At 39.8% G+C, this 18,002-nt stretch overlaps 2 protein-coding genes across 2 annotated transcripts; one reads left to right on the top strand and one right to left on the bottom strand.

The window, feature by feature from the left end:
* Positions 1-715: 715 nt before the first annotated feature.
* meltf (melanotransferrin) lies at positions 716-13,477 on the top strand. The gene is made up of 16 exons (XM_063501379.1): positions 716-758; positions 1,398-1,552; positions 2,085-2,184; positions 4,814-4,996; positions 6,037-6,190; positions 6,461-6,528; positions 6,646-6,830; positions 8,179-8,344; positions 8,441-8,592; positions 9,416-9,512; positions 9,610-9,804; positions 10,139-10,292; positions 10,775-10,845; positions 10,942-11,126; positions 11,317-11,509; positions 11,944-13,477. Exons 1-16 carry the CDS (start codon positions 716-718, stop codon positions 12,009-12,011), a joined length of 2,169 nt encoding a protein of 722 aa, XP_063357449.1. The 3' UTR covers positions 12,012-13,477.
* Positions 13,478-15,135: 1,658 nt separating this feature from the next.
* On the bottom strand, positions 15,136-16,177 carry ncbp2as2 (NCBP2 antisense 2 (head to head)). The gene is made up of 2 exons (XM_063501235.1): positions 16,086-16,177; positions 15,136-15,994 (listed from the first exon to the last, which is right to left on the bottom strand). Exon 2 carries the CDS (start codon positions 15,942-15,944, stop codon positions 15,639-15,641), a length of 306 nt encoding a protein of 101 aa, XP_063357305.1. The 5' UTR covers positions 15,945-15,994; positions 16,086-16,177; the 3' UTR covers positions 15,136-15,638.
* Positions 16,178-18,002: the final 1,825 nt, after the last annotated feature.

Raw genomic sequence — 18,002 nt, 5'->3', positions numbered from 1 at the left:
CATCACAGGGAGGCTTTTTTTTTATCTGCGGTAAAAATAACTTTTGTGTAGACATGTGTATTTCTTAATTTTAAGTGAGATTTTAAATGCCCAACTTTTACGTGTAATCCTTACATTGTGGTCACCTTGTGGTAACAAGGCCGAACTGACTGCAACTTATGGAAAAACAAACGTTACAAAAAAAAAAAAAAACCCCCAAATCATGTCTTTTAGACAAAAACAAGGTCAAATTTAGCAGTGAGAGCAGGTAAAAACACTTCTTGTATTGTGAGTCAGTTACAACCTCAATGTGCTGGCCTGAATTCCTTCTTTCCTTTTGCACATCAGTGGAAAAGCACCACACTGGTCGAGTAGAGGAGGGAGGGGGAAAGCAGAGGTGGGTTAAAAAAGACCTCTGTGTCCAGGCTTTGGCCTGCAGCCAGGCAGCGGCAGCAGAGACGTGTCAGACCTGGTAAACCAGGGAGGCACACTCCTTAAAGTTTAGAAAAAAACTTGAGCTAACATCTTCTTTTAATCCCTGCAAGACACTATTATAGGTGTCTGAGTTGTAAAACAGTGGAAAATACAGCCTTATACAAGCTTTGCACGTGGACTTTAAGCTGAGTCTTGGAGATTGAAGGAGGACTTTGACTCAGAAGTCATTTTATAAAGCAGAGGAGAGGAGAAAGGAGGTTATTTCATCCAGCAGAGCGGAAACAAGAACAAGGCTGTGGCCATGTGGAGGACAGCTGGAACACTACTGCTAATACTACATACTGGTAAGACTGGCTTTTAAAAGCTAAATATACTGCAAATGTATGAAAGAAGGTGCAACCGTTTTTCTTTTATATGAAAGATTTTCTTTGATCCTGTGTTGGATCTTATTGAGTGTCCATGTACATAAAAACAATTTTACTTTTAGATTTGAATATTCTTAAGACTCTTAAAATTTAAATACTCTGTACACACAATTTGGCAAAAAAAAATTAAGCAAAAATGATTAAGAAACCATAATAACAAACTGTGCACAACAACGTTACTTACAAAAGGTTAAAAAAGTAGGACATTTACCTTGTACTGGTGCCTTTTGTATTATTACAGTTATTTCTGGTTACATCCTTACTAACTGATGACCAATAAAAGTGAAGCTATTTCTATCAATAATCACCTATTCTGGAGGAATAACACTGTCCAGTGCTTATTGCTGTACCACAGAGAAAAATATCTGAGAATATGAATGTAATGTGTGCAGTAAAAATATGCTTCTTTTCCCATGTAGTAAATCATTTTGCAACCCTTTTTAGATCCCAGCTCGCATGTTGAGAATAGCAGTGCTGAAGCAGAATGTAGGGTCATTTTTGTGAATCACGTGGTGTAACAGTTTAATGCCAGAATCACTCCCTCTGTCTCTCCCTCAGTGTTTGGCCAAAGCACAATCAAATGGTGCACCATCTCACAGAACGAGCAGAGGAAATGTCAGGCCATGTCTCAGGCTTTCAGCACAGCCTCCATCCGTCCTTCCCTCAGCTGCGTCAATGCAGCGTCAGTGGAGGACTGCGGTCAGAAACTACAGGTAAGATTGAACTGGCAGGTAGTCAAACTTGAAGCCTTCTTGGACCCAAAAAGTTTGAAGATTTTTTTTATTTCAGTCATGTGGGACCAACAAGGACCCATTAAAGTTGATTAAATGCTCCGAGTACCAGAAAGTACAGTCAGACTTCAGATAACAACATAAACCATGAACCAATAACTTGGTGATCTGTTATCAGCACAATGCACACTTTGTGTTTTTTTTTTTTTTTATGACAACCACAGACTGGGAGCTTTCTGACCTGAGAACAAGTTGTCCCAGTTAATGAAGCATAAGCATGGTTGAGCTTGAATTACAGACAGCAGTTTAAATCCTAGGAGAATATCAAATAGCTATTACATTTTAAAAGGATGCTTCATGTTTATTTTAAAATCTTTCATTGGTAAAGACTTGTTGTTGTTTCAAAGATTTCTTCTTTAGTTATCATCTTTGCAATGTTTGAGTTAATGAGTCATCCATTAGTGCTGACGCCCTATGTCCTGTGTTTCACTATCATTAATATTTTTGTCTGCAGAGAAAGGAAGCTGATGCCCTGTCCATGTCTGCCAAAGACATCTACAACTTGGGGAAAACCGCTTCTCTTAAGATGGCTGGCAGTGAATCACAGGCTGGCTGTAAGACCCCAAATCAGTGAATTACAATTAAGGAGAAGTGATGAAACTAGCGAGTTCTTAGCTTAGCTGAGCTCAGCATAAGTACAGGAACATCACAAAGTTTAAAAAAAAGGCCTTCGATCACTGCATGTTTGTTTAAATAATACAGAATAACTAGAAATGTCTAAATAAATAAAATAAATATTCTAACAACTGTTACTTTGGCCACAGATAGACTACAATCAACTAACAAAACAATGAAAACAATAGATACCCTGTTTCAGTTTTAAGGTTTCACGTATTGGAACACTTAAATAAAACCGCTAATGCAGTGGTTCTCAAACTGTGGTACGCGTACCACTGGTGGTACGTGGGTTCCCTCTAGTGGTATACAGGAAGTCTCCCCCCCAAAAATTAAGATTAAATAATATACCATTTTCTGACTGAGGGATTTCTGAAAAATTGAAACCTACAGCTTTGCTGTTGGTTCCAACATAAATGAAGACAAAACTAAACAGCAGTGACATTTGTAGGGTTACTGAAGTTGGGCTAGTGGGTATATAATAATGTGCTATGTGGTGGCTAGCAACAGAGCTATGGTAGCATAATATAAACACATTAGCACAGTGAAGCTGGATGATGTACGCTAACTTTTTCAACTTGATAAAAGTTAACGCGAGGGTTCCCGATGTTTAGGGACAAATGCAGTTGTATGGCAGAATGCTGTAAACGGACCAAACTTCAGTGAGGAGACTAGTGAGGTAATCCATTCACGATATGACAACGGCACAGGAGATATTGCACCTTGGTATTAAATTAATTAATTAATTAATTAATTAAAAAAAACTAACCTAAAATGCAGAACCAGTGTGTGAAAACCTGAGTACACCCCATGATTCAGTAAACCACGTTTAGCAGCAACAACTGAACATAATCACTTTCTGTATAACTTTATCAGGCTCTCACATCACTGGGGAGAATTTCGGTCCACTCCCCTTTCCAGAGTTACTTCAGATAATTGAGATTTGCACTCATTAATATGTACACAGCTCTCTTAAGGTCATGCCAGAGCATTTCAATCAGGCTGAGGTTTGGACTTTGAATGGGCCTTTGCCACACCTTGATCACTTTTTCAGACATTCTGTTGTAAATTTGCTGCTAAGACACAGATCACTGTCCATGGTATATGGCCGATTCCATGACTGCAATAGGTCTGAACGGCATACTGCACCCTGTAGTGTTTGACAAATATTGTGTACGTTATGGCCAAACATCTCCAGGTTGGTCTTGTCTGTCTAAAGGACACTGATCCAGAAGCCTTGTGATTTTGTTCAGATGCAGCTTTGCAAATCCTAAGCTGTGCCTTATTCTTGTTTAGAGGAAAGAGGTTTTCTCCAGGCAACCCTTCAAACAATCTGTACTTGTTCAGTTTTTTTCTAATTGTGCTAATTCTAATGAACTTCTGCAATTAACATGGCAACTGAGGCCTGCCAGCCCGTGATCACTCCTGAGGCGTAATATAATGATGATTTGTCAAGTTCCTGAGGAACGCGAAAGGTGACCCTCCACGTTCTTATGCTACGAGCCAGGTTATGGATGAAATCCAGTAGAATGACACTCCAGCCATGTATTCAAGCCCTAACCCCAACCTCATCCCTAAGCTTAACCAGCACTTTAATGACGTTGGATAGTGTTTTCCAAAGCGATTTAAGTAAAATTAACGTACATGTGTGGATTCATTCCAAACGGTTCTCATGTTTCCTCATTTTTACGATCTTATAAAAATGGGTGCCCGGAAGAGTAATATCTCGAGGATTTGTCATGTAGCGTAAAATGTTACTCTTTGGGAGTGAGAGCGTGTTGTTTTTGCAGTTCCTCTGAGCATCACACATTCTGGGCAGAATTTGCTGGGGTACCCACAGTTGGGAAAATTGTGTCAAAACTGATGCTTTTATAGAGATGCTCACACTTACTGATGATCAATTAATCTAATGTATTTGATAAGGAACACCTGGCTGCTACTCACCCTCTTAATTCCCACAGAAGCAGTAATGGTGTTTTTAGATTTTCACACACTGTTTCTGAGTTTTGGCTCAGTTTGTTAGTTAATTTGTTGCTAATGAAACAAGAGTAGCTTGATTTTCTCATAAAAAGCAAGCACATATGCCTAAATAAACAGCATTACATATGAATAACATTTTACTATTATTACATAGTAAAACTCAGCTTTTGTCACTCTTGAAGCTTTTATGACATTTTAAGCTTTTATGACTCTTCAAGAAGGATTATCTTCTGAACTCAGTGGAGAATATATCTCATTTGCTCTTTATATCATGTCTTTCTATTGAATTTATATCTTCTGGCTTATCTCTACTAACATTAATGCACAGTGTTTCATAGAGATAGCAACTGACCAAGTCAGCCTTTATGTTTATCTAGGAAGTGTGTTACATTATGACACCTGTTAATCCCAACAATAATTGTACATGTGGGATATTTCAAAACTGATGTGGTAAACTATACTTTGATCCCAGAGATCTTTTGGTCTCTGATAATAGGAGTTCAGTGTCAACATGTCAGACACCATTTGTGGGTCTAGATTTATCAGTCTCATACAGTGGTTGCTAATACCTGTGCTTTTTTGCTTCAGCTGTCACAACCTACTATGCAGTTGCTGTGGTGAAGAAGGAAAACTCTGGCATCAATATCCACAACCTGGCAGGAAAGAAGAGCTGCCACACCGGGATAGGTCGCACTGCTGGGTGGAACATGCCCATAGGGTACTTGATAGACCAAGGCTACATGTCCGTGATGGGCTGCAACATCCCACAGGGTATGAATGACATGTTTGAGGTTTGAATATTTAGTCATTTTAGACAGAATACAACATGACAGCAACACAGTACAGCTAGCAGAGAATAACATGAGTTAAGTTTATTTTATGGAGTAATCTTGAACAGATGAGTTTGGAGGTACAAGATGAAGTGACCAGGACAACACAGCCTATTAAACTGAAACACCAATTATTTTCACAGCTACATAGAACTTATTAATAAATGATCAGATGATAGCGAATATATATATTTATTTATACACTAAATGAACATTGTGTCATTTTAACTGGCAGTTGAACCTGCAGTCAAAAAATACCCACATAGGAAGGTTATCATGATTAATATAGTGATGTGTGTTTTCAAAGTAAAAGCCTCCAAATGGTTGTATAAATTCTTTATGAGCCTTCAGTTATTTATTGGGTTTCTATCAAGATGATTTTAAAATGTGACATTTTCAAAAAAGTTTTACAAAATCATCAAGATTGTAATAAACATCTCAAAATTAAAAATCAAAGCCTAGTTATAAAAATGTATATATGCTTTAGGTTGTCAGATTTTCAATGTAAAAGCCTGATAATTAGTTATTTTCTATTTTTACTGTCTAAACTGTTAACTACCTGAAGCTTTATTTAGCCAACTTATTTAGCCACGACTTTTCAGCAGCAGTCCATTTACCAAGTCTGGCAGTGGACTGCGAATTCTGTCTAAGCTTAACTAACAAGGATCCTTAACTAACATCCTAGTAAGTTAAGCGTAGACAGACGTGGTCTAGTACAGTGTAATCTGAATCCTTGTCAATAAAATGATTTCTTCACAGTATTTAAAGTTATTTTAGAGTTTATTTTGGTACTTTGGTGTATGAACTCTACAGGAAAAATATTAAAATGGTAATCCTAATAAAACTAACTGAGATCGTCTGGTGAACATCCAAAGTAAACTTTACACACTTCTCAAAATACATATTCTTACAGAATGATGTAATACACAGGTTGCATGTCACAGTAACATTTCTTTGCATGGGCGTGTGTTTGCATATCAGGTGTTGCAAAATTCTTCAGTGCCAGTTGTATCCCTGGAGCTACCCAAGGAGAGCCCCAGTCTCTATGTCAGCTGTGCATAGGAGATGACAATGGGCAGCACGTCTGTGAGATGAGCAGCAATGAGAGGTACTACAGCTATGAAGGAGCTTTCAGGTAAACCCACATTCACACTCATTACACTCTTACAGAGTCCAGTATATCTGTTAATTTGTTTCTATTTCGCAACAAAGTTTAAATTATTAATTTTGACATTACATCAAAATTATGAAGCAAGATGTGTGTGTGTGTGTGTGTGTGTGTGTGTGTGTGTGTGTGTGTGTGTGTGTGTGTGTGTGTGTGTGTGTGTGTGTGTGTGTGACTGAATAAACTTTTAATAGCTTGTATTTTGAAACTCTGAAAATGTCCTGTTCTTGGTCTCTGTAGGTGTTTGGTTGAAGGTGCTGGAGATGTGGCCTTCATCAAAGACACAACTGTAGAGGAAAACACTGACGGTAAAGTCATAGTTAGTGAAGGGTAGACAGACATTAGTTGGTTATTATAGTAATTAGTTTCCTACTAAGCCGGTTTTATCATTCAGGATGTAACTTAACCAGGTGCTTCTTCACCAGGTCGTGGTCCAACCTGGGCAAAAGATCTGAAGTCCTCAGACTATGAACTGCTGTGTCCTGATGGCACTAGAGCTCCTGTTAATCAGTGGAGCCGGTGCAACCTGGTCCCTGTCCCATCTCGTGGTGTTGTGGTCAGAAATGACATCAGTCCGTCTGTGGTGTTTAACATGCTGATGGAAGGCCTGGTAGGTCCAAACAAACCCTCCTTAGGAACATTCAGACATTAATGGCACATCAGTAACACCTCAGTAAGCCAAGGGGTTATTTTTCTGCATTGTGAACGTCAGAGCCTTTTTTCCCACCCGCCACATGAGTATGAATAACCATTACAAAAAAAAATTAAAACAAAAAAACATTAATATCATTATTAAAGATGGTCATCAAATGTAAAGTTAAACGAACTCAGGCTACTGAACCTGTTTGACTTTTAAATCAGTTGAATACTACTACTAATAATAATAATAATATTAATTGTATTTGCACTTTTCAAAACTAGTGTTACAAGGTTCTGCTGTCCAGAAACAATTTTTAAAAAAACTAAGAAAACTATGAGTCAATTAAACATCTTAAATAAAATTTGAAGGTGTGATTCAAATGTGAACAACTTAAAATTAATATTAATAGCAACTCCTAAAAGAAAAAGATGGAATTAAACATTACATATTCAAATGAACACACATATATATGTACACATTTATGTACACATACCTAAAATTGCAATATTCCTTCGGAGGTAGTAGCAAGCCTGGGTGACCTTGTTTGTGTTTCTCAAAGGTGAGATTAGAATTGAAAATCACTTAAACCTGTGCTGTGCTGCCATATGTTCCACTTACTGTCTGGTTACGTGCGTGTCAGTTCCACAGATGGCTGGTTAAGCCTGAATCAATCTCCAATAATAATTTTGGAAGAGTGTGTTGTTCGACCATCTGAAGCACCTCGGTTTAACTGTACTTATGCTACTGACAGCAAATTACCAGCTTCAGTGCTAAAAGCACGAGTGATAGCAAAAGCTCTGTGATATTAATAAAACTCCACAATAGTCACCAATTTAGCCTTGGTGTGAGATTGCTTACATTTCTTATTGCATATAGAGTGTGTAGGTGTGTTAGTGTAGTTAAGAGTTCAAACTGGAGGTTGGCTGTGAGCTGAAAATCTAAGACTTCCCTCAAATCTGTGTGAGAGGCCAACTCAACAGTGAATTAGAATTATGTTTTAGAATATAAATATCAGCATCAAAAACAATGTAGTATTTTGTACATTTACAGCAGCTGTTCCATCGCTTGTGCTTCCTCCCCAGTTAGAACTGAAATAATAGCTTAGAAATACTGGCATATGGTTTATATACATGTGAACATATGGTTACCACTTGGCTTTTAAGTTGTCAAGTTTGGAATAAAATGTAAAAGTATTTTAAGATATGGCAGGATTTAACCACCTTAACCTTTACATGTGATAATGCCTTTCATATTTTATTTGAATAACACTCTAGTCATAGTACTCCAGTGTTAATTAACATTGGCCTCCTGTTTGCAGGAAAAGTCAAACTTCCCCATGTTTTCATCGGCGGATTATGGAGACGGAACTGTGCTTTTCTCTAATCTCACCACCACCTTTAAGGCAGCTAACTCAGATGAACCCAAGAAGTGGATGGGTGATAGGTACCATAATGCTCTGAAGGCCATGGACTGTGATTCCAAAGGTGAACAATCTTTTATTATACACTTAGGATCATTCTTTAACTTAATTTAAAACCTATTTAACTGTATTTACAACCTACAACCACCTCCCCTGTTAGATATCCCAAATGCCCTGCGGTGGTGTGTGATATCCAGCGGTGAGCAGCAGAAATGTGCTGACATGAGCGTGGCCTTCCAGAGTAAAGGGCTAACTCCAAACATTAACTGTGTCTACGGGGACTCTGTGACTGACTGTATGAAGAAAATCAAGGTAACAGAAATCTCCCTACTGGTTCTTAGTCCCTAAAATGACAATAACTCAGATCATTGCATTCAGTTCCCTACAAACACGTCACGTAATGCGAGTGTTGCATTTACCTACTGCATAAAATGATATTGCCTAATGTTTAGCTTTACTGAAATAGCAAACATGGCTGTGTGGGCCCACAGTAGACAGCTGTGGGCTGTGGGGCTGTGTGATAAGAGGCAAACCCACCCCTGTCCTACAGCCCACAGCAGTTTTGCCTTTTGGGGCAAAACTGCTATATTAAGGATACATAATAGTCACAATCTGGAGAAATAGGACTGTTATGGAGGAGATGAAACTGTGGAACATGTTTTCTTACATTGTCAGAGACTGAGAGAAGGCGATGGATTCAAAGCCTCAGTGAAACGGATGCTAAACAGGATGGTATTGATAATACTGCAAAAGAAGTCAAGAAGTGAAAGATATCAGGACATATTCCATTTTCTAACTCAGACAAACTTGTTTACCACAATTTTTTTTTAGCAAGTGGCTCCATAGTATAGTAGTTTAAACATTTGCCTAACAAATGTCCATTCTGCCCACTCTATGGCCCTGGTATCAGCATATGCCCATTGTGGCCACACACAGGCCCCAAGAGAGCTTGCTTTTTCTTGTTATCTCACAACTAGCGTGCACTTACGAATATATGTAAATATGTTACTTACTTATCTCAGACAGCTATTATACATCAGCCTGCAGAATAGTTTTGTAGAAATGATATAAAATATGCTTTATTCTAGCAGTTCTGGTATCTTTACTCTGGCTTTTCCTTGTAATGTGTTTTTAGAACAATGAGGCCGACACCATCACTCTGGATGGAGGTTATATCTACACTGCAGGCAAAGACTATGGCTTGGTCCCTGCTACTGGCGAGAGCTACACAGGTAAAAACACAGAGACTCCAAAATACAGTCACAGTGGTCTGGTTTCACAGACGAGAAGCAATCATGCAGGTGGGTTTTTTTTCTTTTCTTTCTCCAGAAGACCATGATGGTTCCTCATACTACGCAGTTGCAGTGGTGAAAAAGAGCAGTTCTGACATTCGTAACCTAGACGACCTGCGTGGCCGTCGCTCCTGTCACACCGGATATGGCCGCACAGCTGGCTGGAACATTCCCGTAGCAGTTCTGATGGAGAGAGGTCTGATCAGCCCACAACAATGTCAGATACCCCAAGGTCAGTGTGATGGGCTTGTCTGTGTGTGTGTGAGTGTGTGTGTGTGTTGTAGTAAGAGATGAGGCAAATAAAGATAACTGTGAGCTTTGATAGCAGAGGCTGTAATAAAACTGTGTTACTTTTGGTTCTCAAACTCCCATAATTCCACCTGCCAGCGTTCTCCAGTTCATTACAACCCTGACTACGTTTTTTAAATTTGAGGCACATTTATGGTCAAACTGTAACATCGGTGGAATGATCAAACACTGCTGTTTCTCTTTCTTTTACCTCAGATAGAGCCTAAATTTTCAGGGCAGTCTCTAAATTTGCATTTTGTGTTTCCCATGATGCTTAGCTGTTGGAGACTTCTTTGAAAAGTGCTGTGTACCAGGTGCGAATCAAGCCGGTTTCCCCAGCAACCTGTGTGAACTCTGTGTGGGAGACGAATCAGGACAGAACAAATGCGAGAAAGGAAAAGACCTTTATGATGGCTACGACGGCGCCTTCAGGTACTAAAAACCCACCCCAAGCCCACTGCACCGCATCAGGAAATCTGGATTCATTCACTGAAGGAAGACATTTTTTACCCTCTTCTGTACAAACACTGCATTTCTTTAAGTCAGCGTTAGTTAAAGCAGCTATGAGCAATATTTTGATCTGACAGTGTATCAAATAATTTAAGAGGATGTTGTTAAAATATTTTCTAATATAGCAGAAACCAGGTTTTGTCCTGTTAAAAGGAGATTTTCCTTCCCACTGTCGCCAAGTGCTTGCATATAGGTGGTTGTCAGGTTAATGAAAGATCTTTACCTTTCAATTTTCAGCAGTGGAAGTTTCATACAGATCCAAACCACAGAAGCATTTCTGATATATTTGTGCATATGGGAAACATGCCACAGCTCCTCCAAATTATAAATGATAAATTCTATTGCCTTGAAGATTGATGCACTCACGCCACACCTGCATGTGTTTGTTTATCTGGTCGTTTCAGGTGTGTGGCAAAAGGAGAGGGAGACGTGGCGTTCGTCAAGCATTCTACTGTCCTCGAAAACACTGACGGTAAGACGAGTAACACTTTGAGATGCTCACCTTTAAACGTCTCCTAATTTAGGGAGAATAAAAAAACAAACAAAAAAAACATATGTTTACATTAAAGTCATCCATCTGAATTGTGGTGTGTAGGTCTGCTGCCTTCAGATTTCCAGCTACTCTGTCAGTCTGGAGGTAAAGCCGAGGTAACGCATTATAAATACTGCAACCTGGGCAGAGTCCCTTCCCACGCTGTAATGGTACGCCCAGACATGAACATCCATGCTATCTATGGACTTTTGGACCAAGCACAGGTAACGCTGTTCATCTGAATGTTCTTTGTGAGAATCAGAGATCCTTCAGAATAAGAGTTTGGGGATTTTTGGCAGTATGTTCAAGGATGCTCTGAGGTCTGAGAATTCAAACTGGGCATCCAAAAGCATGAATTACTGTGTCAGGCATGATTCTCCCATGAAATGCTTATATCCATGTGTTTCTTTGCAGACATATTTTGGCAGTGACACAGGTACTGCTTTCAAGATGTTTGACTCGCAGGTGTACAAAGGTACAGATCTTATTTTCAAAGACTCCACTGTGCGCCTCGTGGGTGTTGCTGACAGAAAGACCTACCAGGAGTGGCTGGGCCAGGTATACTTGGACTCGCTGGTTGACTTGGAGTGCAGCTCATCGAATGCAGGTAAAGCCAACATGCTAGCATCTGTATGTCAAGTCTGAAGCTCCAGGTAGTAGCCTAGTGTAACATAAAGACTGGAAATGGGGAAACTAGTAAAAGTATGGCATGCTCACACAAGAGTTTAAGACAGATGATGGAAAATGAAATGAAACAATGCAGCGGCCTCTTTAAGTTGAAATGCCAGAGTGCAGTTGTCCTAAATTTCTGTCTTAAAGTTTGCAAGGAATAAAAAAATGTGTGCTTTGTATCTGATACAAAAAGTTCCACTGATGGACAAAAATAAACAGATTAAAGAAAATGGAGATCTAGAGTTGAAGAAAGCTTGTTCCAACTTAAATTTGACTAAAAGCCAGCCATCTGTCTCGGGGATTGCTTCATTAAAATAAAAATCTCATGTACAGCCTCGCTAATATTTTTTGATCTCTCTCCTTTTCCAGTGGCGTCCTCTGTGTGGCTGCTGCCGACGGCCTTGTTCAGCTTCATGCTGACCAACTACTGGATGTAACAACAGCATGACAGGCCTACACGGCGACTCTTTTCTCCACCCCTTTCCCCTTTTTCGAATACCTGTATGCTCTCCTTTCTGAGACACGACTGTCACTTCTTTTCCTTTTTTTTTTCATTCACCTCTTTTCACCACATTAATGTCCAGGTTTTAATTCTTCTGATTGCTGTCCACTCAACCCCCGCCACCATAAATGCATTCACTGCTCTGGGAGCCCTTTGCCTTTCTGTATTTGCCTGATTGTATGTTAATTAAACACACGAGAGGACGGCATGTTGGAGCTGCGTTCGGATGTGACATGTGGTAGTGCTGATGCACAACGCTTCCTGTTTTTGTGGCAGAGGTATGAGTAAGCTACCAGTCGACTGTCAGCCAAATAGGGGAACGTGCTGCCGCCGCTTTGTTTACTGAAGGTGAGCTGCCATATCAGTGCATGTGCTGCCATCTGTTACAGTAAGTGGGTAATGCAGCACTGTCTCTCCAAATCTAGCTTTGCAAAGAAAGCGCAGTCTGACTTTTAAGCTCACGTGTGAGCCGTTAAAGTTTTAAAACCATCCTTACCTAGCCAGTTATAAGTGGATTCACACCGGCTCTTTAGTTTCCAAAGGTTTCCCGTGAGTCCACAAGTCAGATTGCTGCTTTGCTGCCACTTGCACTGTAAATACTGCATATGAGCACAGCCTTTTTCTTGCTCCAGGCTGTTTCTACTGTAAGCTAATACCATATCAGTGAAAATGCACTAGTGTGATCTCCACACAGAGCTGTGCTGCGAGTGTGTAATGACGAGCAACTCCACATGCATCCGTAGGCTGTCTGCTTCCTGTGTTCTCCTCAAATGTTTAAATTTTAAGTCCTTAAATGATGCGATCAAACCTGCACCAGTGCAGTGAAATCTGTTTTCGCTTATTATTGATTGTAATCTGATACATTCGATCGGGAACAGCAGTGTCAGCAGACAATACACGTTCCACCATCCAGCCATTTTCTGCACATTTTGCATTTTATCAGTTTTTTCACAGATGGAGTGAATAAAACCAGAACAACCTGTCAGGTTCCAACAACTTTGGGGAGAACATGAAGGAAACATCCTGTGGTTTGTGTCGGAGGGTCAATGCGAGTTTTTTTGTTTGGATGGTTGAAATGACAAAGGAGTGTTGGTGCTAAAGACTTGTTTGGGTAATTTGAACTTTATAACCTTGAAAAAAGTGTTTAATTTCAATTTTTGTAGGTTTATTCTGATTAGGAAGGGGTTTGATTTTCCTTTAATCATTCCAGAGTGTGATCGCATGTCTTCCAACCCAAACAGCTCACTACAGAAGTGTCTCTCTTTAACACCGACTGTTTTTGCTCAGATCCACTGTACCTGTTGGATGCTGCTGCTGCTGCTGCTTGATGCTATTTCCTGTTGTTAACATGTTAATTGGATGTGTATTTTTCCTATGTTAAAAGATTTATTTTTATATGAAGTTCAGGTGCCATATCAGTGTATATGTACTGACTCATGTTGTCAGAAACCAATGCCTTCTCTTTCTCTGGATAAGACGTGTATTTCTATGTGAAATGATGGAACATGTGACTAATATTTAGTTGCCAGGCCAGTGTGTCTGCACAAGTATTTCTACATAAAGCTCTTTCTAATGAAATAAAGCTCTTTACTGCAAAATGCGCTCTGTAGAGCCTTTTTTAAAATTGTCCAGTGTTTTTTTTTTTCTTTCTACTTTTCTGTAGGTGTTTCAAATTCTCTCTCCATGAGGATCTTTTTTGTAGCCACTTTATTAGGCACAACTGTTCAACTGCTCATAAACACAAATATCTAACCGACTAATCACATCACCGTAGCTCAGTGCAATTAAACATGCAGACATGAGGGAGGTGACCTGTTCAGGTTTAAACTGAGCATCAGAACTGGGAAGAAAGTTCATTTAAGTGACTTTTTGATGCCAGACGGGCTGGTCTGAGTCTTTAGAGGCTGCTGATCTGCTGGGAGTTTACCACACAGCTATTTCTAGAATTCAGAGAGAATGATCTAAAAGTATCCAGTTGGCAGCAGTTCTCTGGGTGAAAATATTTTTTATTTTTATTATTCAGGGGACAATAATTCTTCAGGCTTCTTCAAAAATAACCACTTTTTGCAACCAACATTTGCAGCAGAGCATCTCTAAACAGACTACACATCAAACAAAACCTGAAGCAGGTGGGCTATGCCAGCAGAAAACCAAATTGGGTGCCCCTCCTGTCCGCTGAGATCAGGACAAAAAAATAAATAAATCAATAATTGATTAGAAAACGATGCCTGATGAGTCCTGAATTCTGTGACATTCAGACGACAGGGTCCAAATTTGGTATAAACAACATGAAAATATGGATCCATCCTGCCCTTATATCAAAGGTTCAGGGTGATGGTGGTGGAACGATATTGGAGTTTTGTTTTTTTTACACTTTGGGCCCCTTAGGACAAACTGACCATTGCTTAAATGCCACAGCCTACCTGAGAATTGTGGCTGACTGCATCTTCTGATGGCTGCTTCCAGCAGGATCAAGGACCATGTCACAAAGCTCAGATCATCTCAAACTGGTTTGTTGAACGTGATGGTGAGGTCACTATACTCAAATGGGCTCCACAGTCATCAGATCTCAATCCAATGGACAACTTATGCCTCATGCTACCAGTAGTAGCTAAATGTAAAACTAGTGAAAGAAAAAAAAAAGTAATAAAACAAAAGACGGGGAAAACAATGTCAGTGTCTTCCACCTGTAAAATCACTACTGTTTTGGGGATAATTAGAGGGGCAGCAGTAAGACTATTTCATTGACACCAAGGTAGCTGAAACTATAAAATCCTTCTGCTACTAAACTGAACAAATCAATATCCCAGAAGTTTAACCAACTAATGTTGTACACATTTAAAAAAAGTGTTCCTTTACTAACAAGTTATTTTCGTTTGGTAGCAAGTGTGCTTTTGCTGATATGACTGGATTCCTACTGTAAAACTCACCCATTAATTGTGAGGTATAAAGTTTCTGGGCAATTGCACATATTTGTAATTGCGTCTCTGTACACCACTACAGCAGTTTTTAATACAATCAAAATGTGATTGAAGTGCAGACTCTCAGCTGTTTTAAATTATAATCTTTATTGATTGAGTAACATCTAAAAGGTCTTTTTACTGTCTATACACAGCACATCTCACTTAATATGAATACTTTTTTACTCTAGAAACACAGAGCCAGAAAAAGCTCTTTGGCAGGATGATGCGTTACAGGCAAATGATTGCACAGTTAGCTACAAGGGATGAATGTCAAGAAGTCCTCATCAGAAGCCAATCTAAATCTTCTAAGCAAAAAATGTTTTACTTAAATGATCTCCCAAGCGTCCACATCACCATCAGAGATTTGTGGGAGGTAAAGAGCACACTTCAAGTTCCCACATGTTTTCAGAAGTTTAAAAAGGACATTTATTTTTCTAACCACAGTTTGTTATAAACTGAACTTGCAGATTGCGAGTACAGATATTATTACCGACCACCTGAGCGCACCCTGATGGTGATAGTTCAATGTGCGCACACAATAGTTCTATTTAGTTCAAGCAGCAGCGTTTCGGTCACATCCCACAACCAGCTTGTCTTCTTCACTTCTTCACCTGCCTGGATCCGTCCTTCCAGCCCGACTTCACCTCATTCACAAACGTGTCTCTGACTCTCTTGAGGCGGCCACTGATCTCTCCCAGATCCCCGGGCACTTTTCCGGCCTCGTCCCGGACCTGCCGTACCGTCTGGGAGCGCAAGACCCGGTCCGAGGCGTCCCGTCCGGCTATCTGAGCCTTAGTGATAGCGTAGGCTGTGATCTGAGCCGCCCTGCGAATCGGTCGAGACTCCGCCAACTTCTCAACGACGTGAAGGTTGTTGACGAGCGACGCTAACAGGCGAGCGAGCATTGTGGCAACTGGCTGTTAGCTTCTCTGTGTTCTCCCCGTGGGGTTCAGCCCTGTAAAGCCCACATACAAACCCATTAATGACCTCGAAGTGTCGAGTACGTGGAGATGCAAGTTTAAGTACACAGAGAGAACTAGACGTACCTCAGCTGAAGCAGGTGACAGTGAGTGACGTAACACAGACTGTGGGAGGGATGAGGCTAAAGTCGGTTTCGAGCTCGTCGTTCAGTGTTTCTTAAAGAAACAGGATCATCAAACGACTGTTTTTCTTGGATAAAAGGCCATGGATTTAAAATGTCCATTAAAAATAAATTCATTGGATTTCACAAAACTGAAAGCAGTTTTAAACAGTTTGTGGTGTCACCATCAGGTCTGCCACATGTGAACTTGGTTTTTGACTGTTAATGTGGACAGAGACTTGGCTCAGGGTTTCCTCTGCTGTCTTCCAGGGTAAATACGTTTTTACAGCTTTTCATACTGATTACATGGCCATTCATACCACAACAAAATAAATACGCAGTTTACTGTAATATCCTATTTTTAAGATTTCAGACACACTTTTACTTTAATTTGTAATAAATAATTTGTAATAGAAAAAAAGATTCAGAGTTAAAACATTCAAGACATTCCAGATGCATAATTTCATATTTCCAAGGCATAACAAGTAAAGTAAATATTTCACAAATTTAAAAGGATGTAACTTGATTTAAGACAGTTGCTAGGATTTACAAGTGCTGGATTACACATTCAAATTGGAGAATTACAGCCTCAGCCTTAGACTATTTTCTTTAAATTTCTGCTTTAAAAAAACAAGAACAACAACAAAACAGTCAATAACAGTAAACTACCGTCTTTAGAAAACAAAAAGACATATTTGTATATATTGCGTATAAGTGACAAAAAAACAATCCCAGTACAGGGAACTAATCCCACACGCTACCGACCAGAATCAACCGATGTGAATCCAACTTCAGGTAATTTTTCCGGATGGGTTTTGTAGTAACACCACCCGGTAAACGACATCCGGTCGCATCTTATGTATATCCGCTTTTAAGAACAGATTTCCTGCTCGTTTCTCATTTTGCTTCCCCCCATTTTTTACTCGCTGGTCTTTTAGCTTCACTGGCTGTGTCCCAATTCAGGGTATGCACGCTTGAAGTACGCACACTACGCGTACTACGGACGGTGCGTACTACAAGTACGGGAAGTGCGGAAGTGAGAGGGTTGTGAAATGGGACGGTCTAGCCTCCGTCGTGCTGCTCAGGTTGCCTAGCAACCATGATACTAACCGCTAGAAACTTTACATACAGCAGAAATGAAGGAGAAAAAATGTTTTGTTGGTCATTCATTTTTGTCATGACATCACTTTGATCAGTTGAGTATCTGAGGCTGAGACCACAGGACTGTAAAACATGACCGATGGGCTTCATTTCTGTACTGAACAGTCATTTCAATATTAGTTAGTAAATAACAATTAGCTAACGTTGTTCATGAGACTAAAATCATCTCACTGTGGTAATGTAAATATTATATGGCCAATATTATATGTATTTGTAACAGAGCGAAGGGGATTTTTGCACAGTGTTATTAAAGGAGGGAAACCTTCCTCAAAATGGACAGAGCAGTGGAGCAGCCAAGGGAATGCAAACGAATTAAAAACTGTATGACTAAAATATAATTTATTATATTTAAACAGTTAAAAATGTAAAATGAATTAAGACAACACTCATATATAATCATATATAATCCACAAACGTTCAGTTAACTTTTGACAACCCTGGCCAGGGAACAACACAATAGAAATCAATAAAACACAACATTAAAAATCCAGTGGCGTCCGCCACAGTATAAAAGTCACTGAAAATTTACAATCCAGGCAAGCGGTGCAGAAGGGGGAAACCCGGCAGCGTCCTCACCTTCCTGTCCGTGTTCTCCGCTCCAGCGCGCTATAAAAAAAAAGAGGGGAAAAAAGGGCAGCGACAGTAACTAGTCTTTTAGCGGCTACCGTTCAATAAAGTGGGATAGGTCAGAAGACTTACCCCAGGTGGGCAGAGCTCTCAA

The sequence above is a fragment of the Pelmatolapia mariae genome, linkage group LG17 (assembly GCF_036321145.2).
Source record: "Pelmatolapia mariae isolate MD_Pm_ZW linkage group LG17, Pm_UMD_F_2, whole genome shotgun sequence".
Lineage (NCBI taxonomy): Eukaryota > Metazoa > Chordata > Actinopteri > Cichliformes > Cichlidae > Pelmatolapia > Pelmatolapia mariae.
This window is presented reverse-complemented; position numbering and strand designations above follow the sequence as displayed.

Bases quoted from the DNA above. Each gene is read 5' to 3' on its own strand.
- meltf (XM_063501379.1), top strand. From the start codon at position 716: ATGTGGAGGACAGCTGGAACACTACTGCTAATACTACATACTG. The intron at 759-1,397 runs GTAAGACTGGCT...TCTCTCCCTCAG, and splicing joins ACTGCTAATACTACATACTG to TGTTTGGCCAAAGCACAATC. The intron at 11,127-11,316 runs GTAACGCTGTTC...GTTTCTTTGCAG, and splicing joins GACTTTTGGACCAAGCACAG to ACATATTTTGGCAGTGACAC.
- ncbp2as2 (XM_063501235.1), bottom strand. From the start codon at position 15,944: ATGCTCGCTCGCCTGTTAGCGTCGCTCGTCAACAACCTTCACGTCGTT.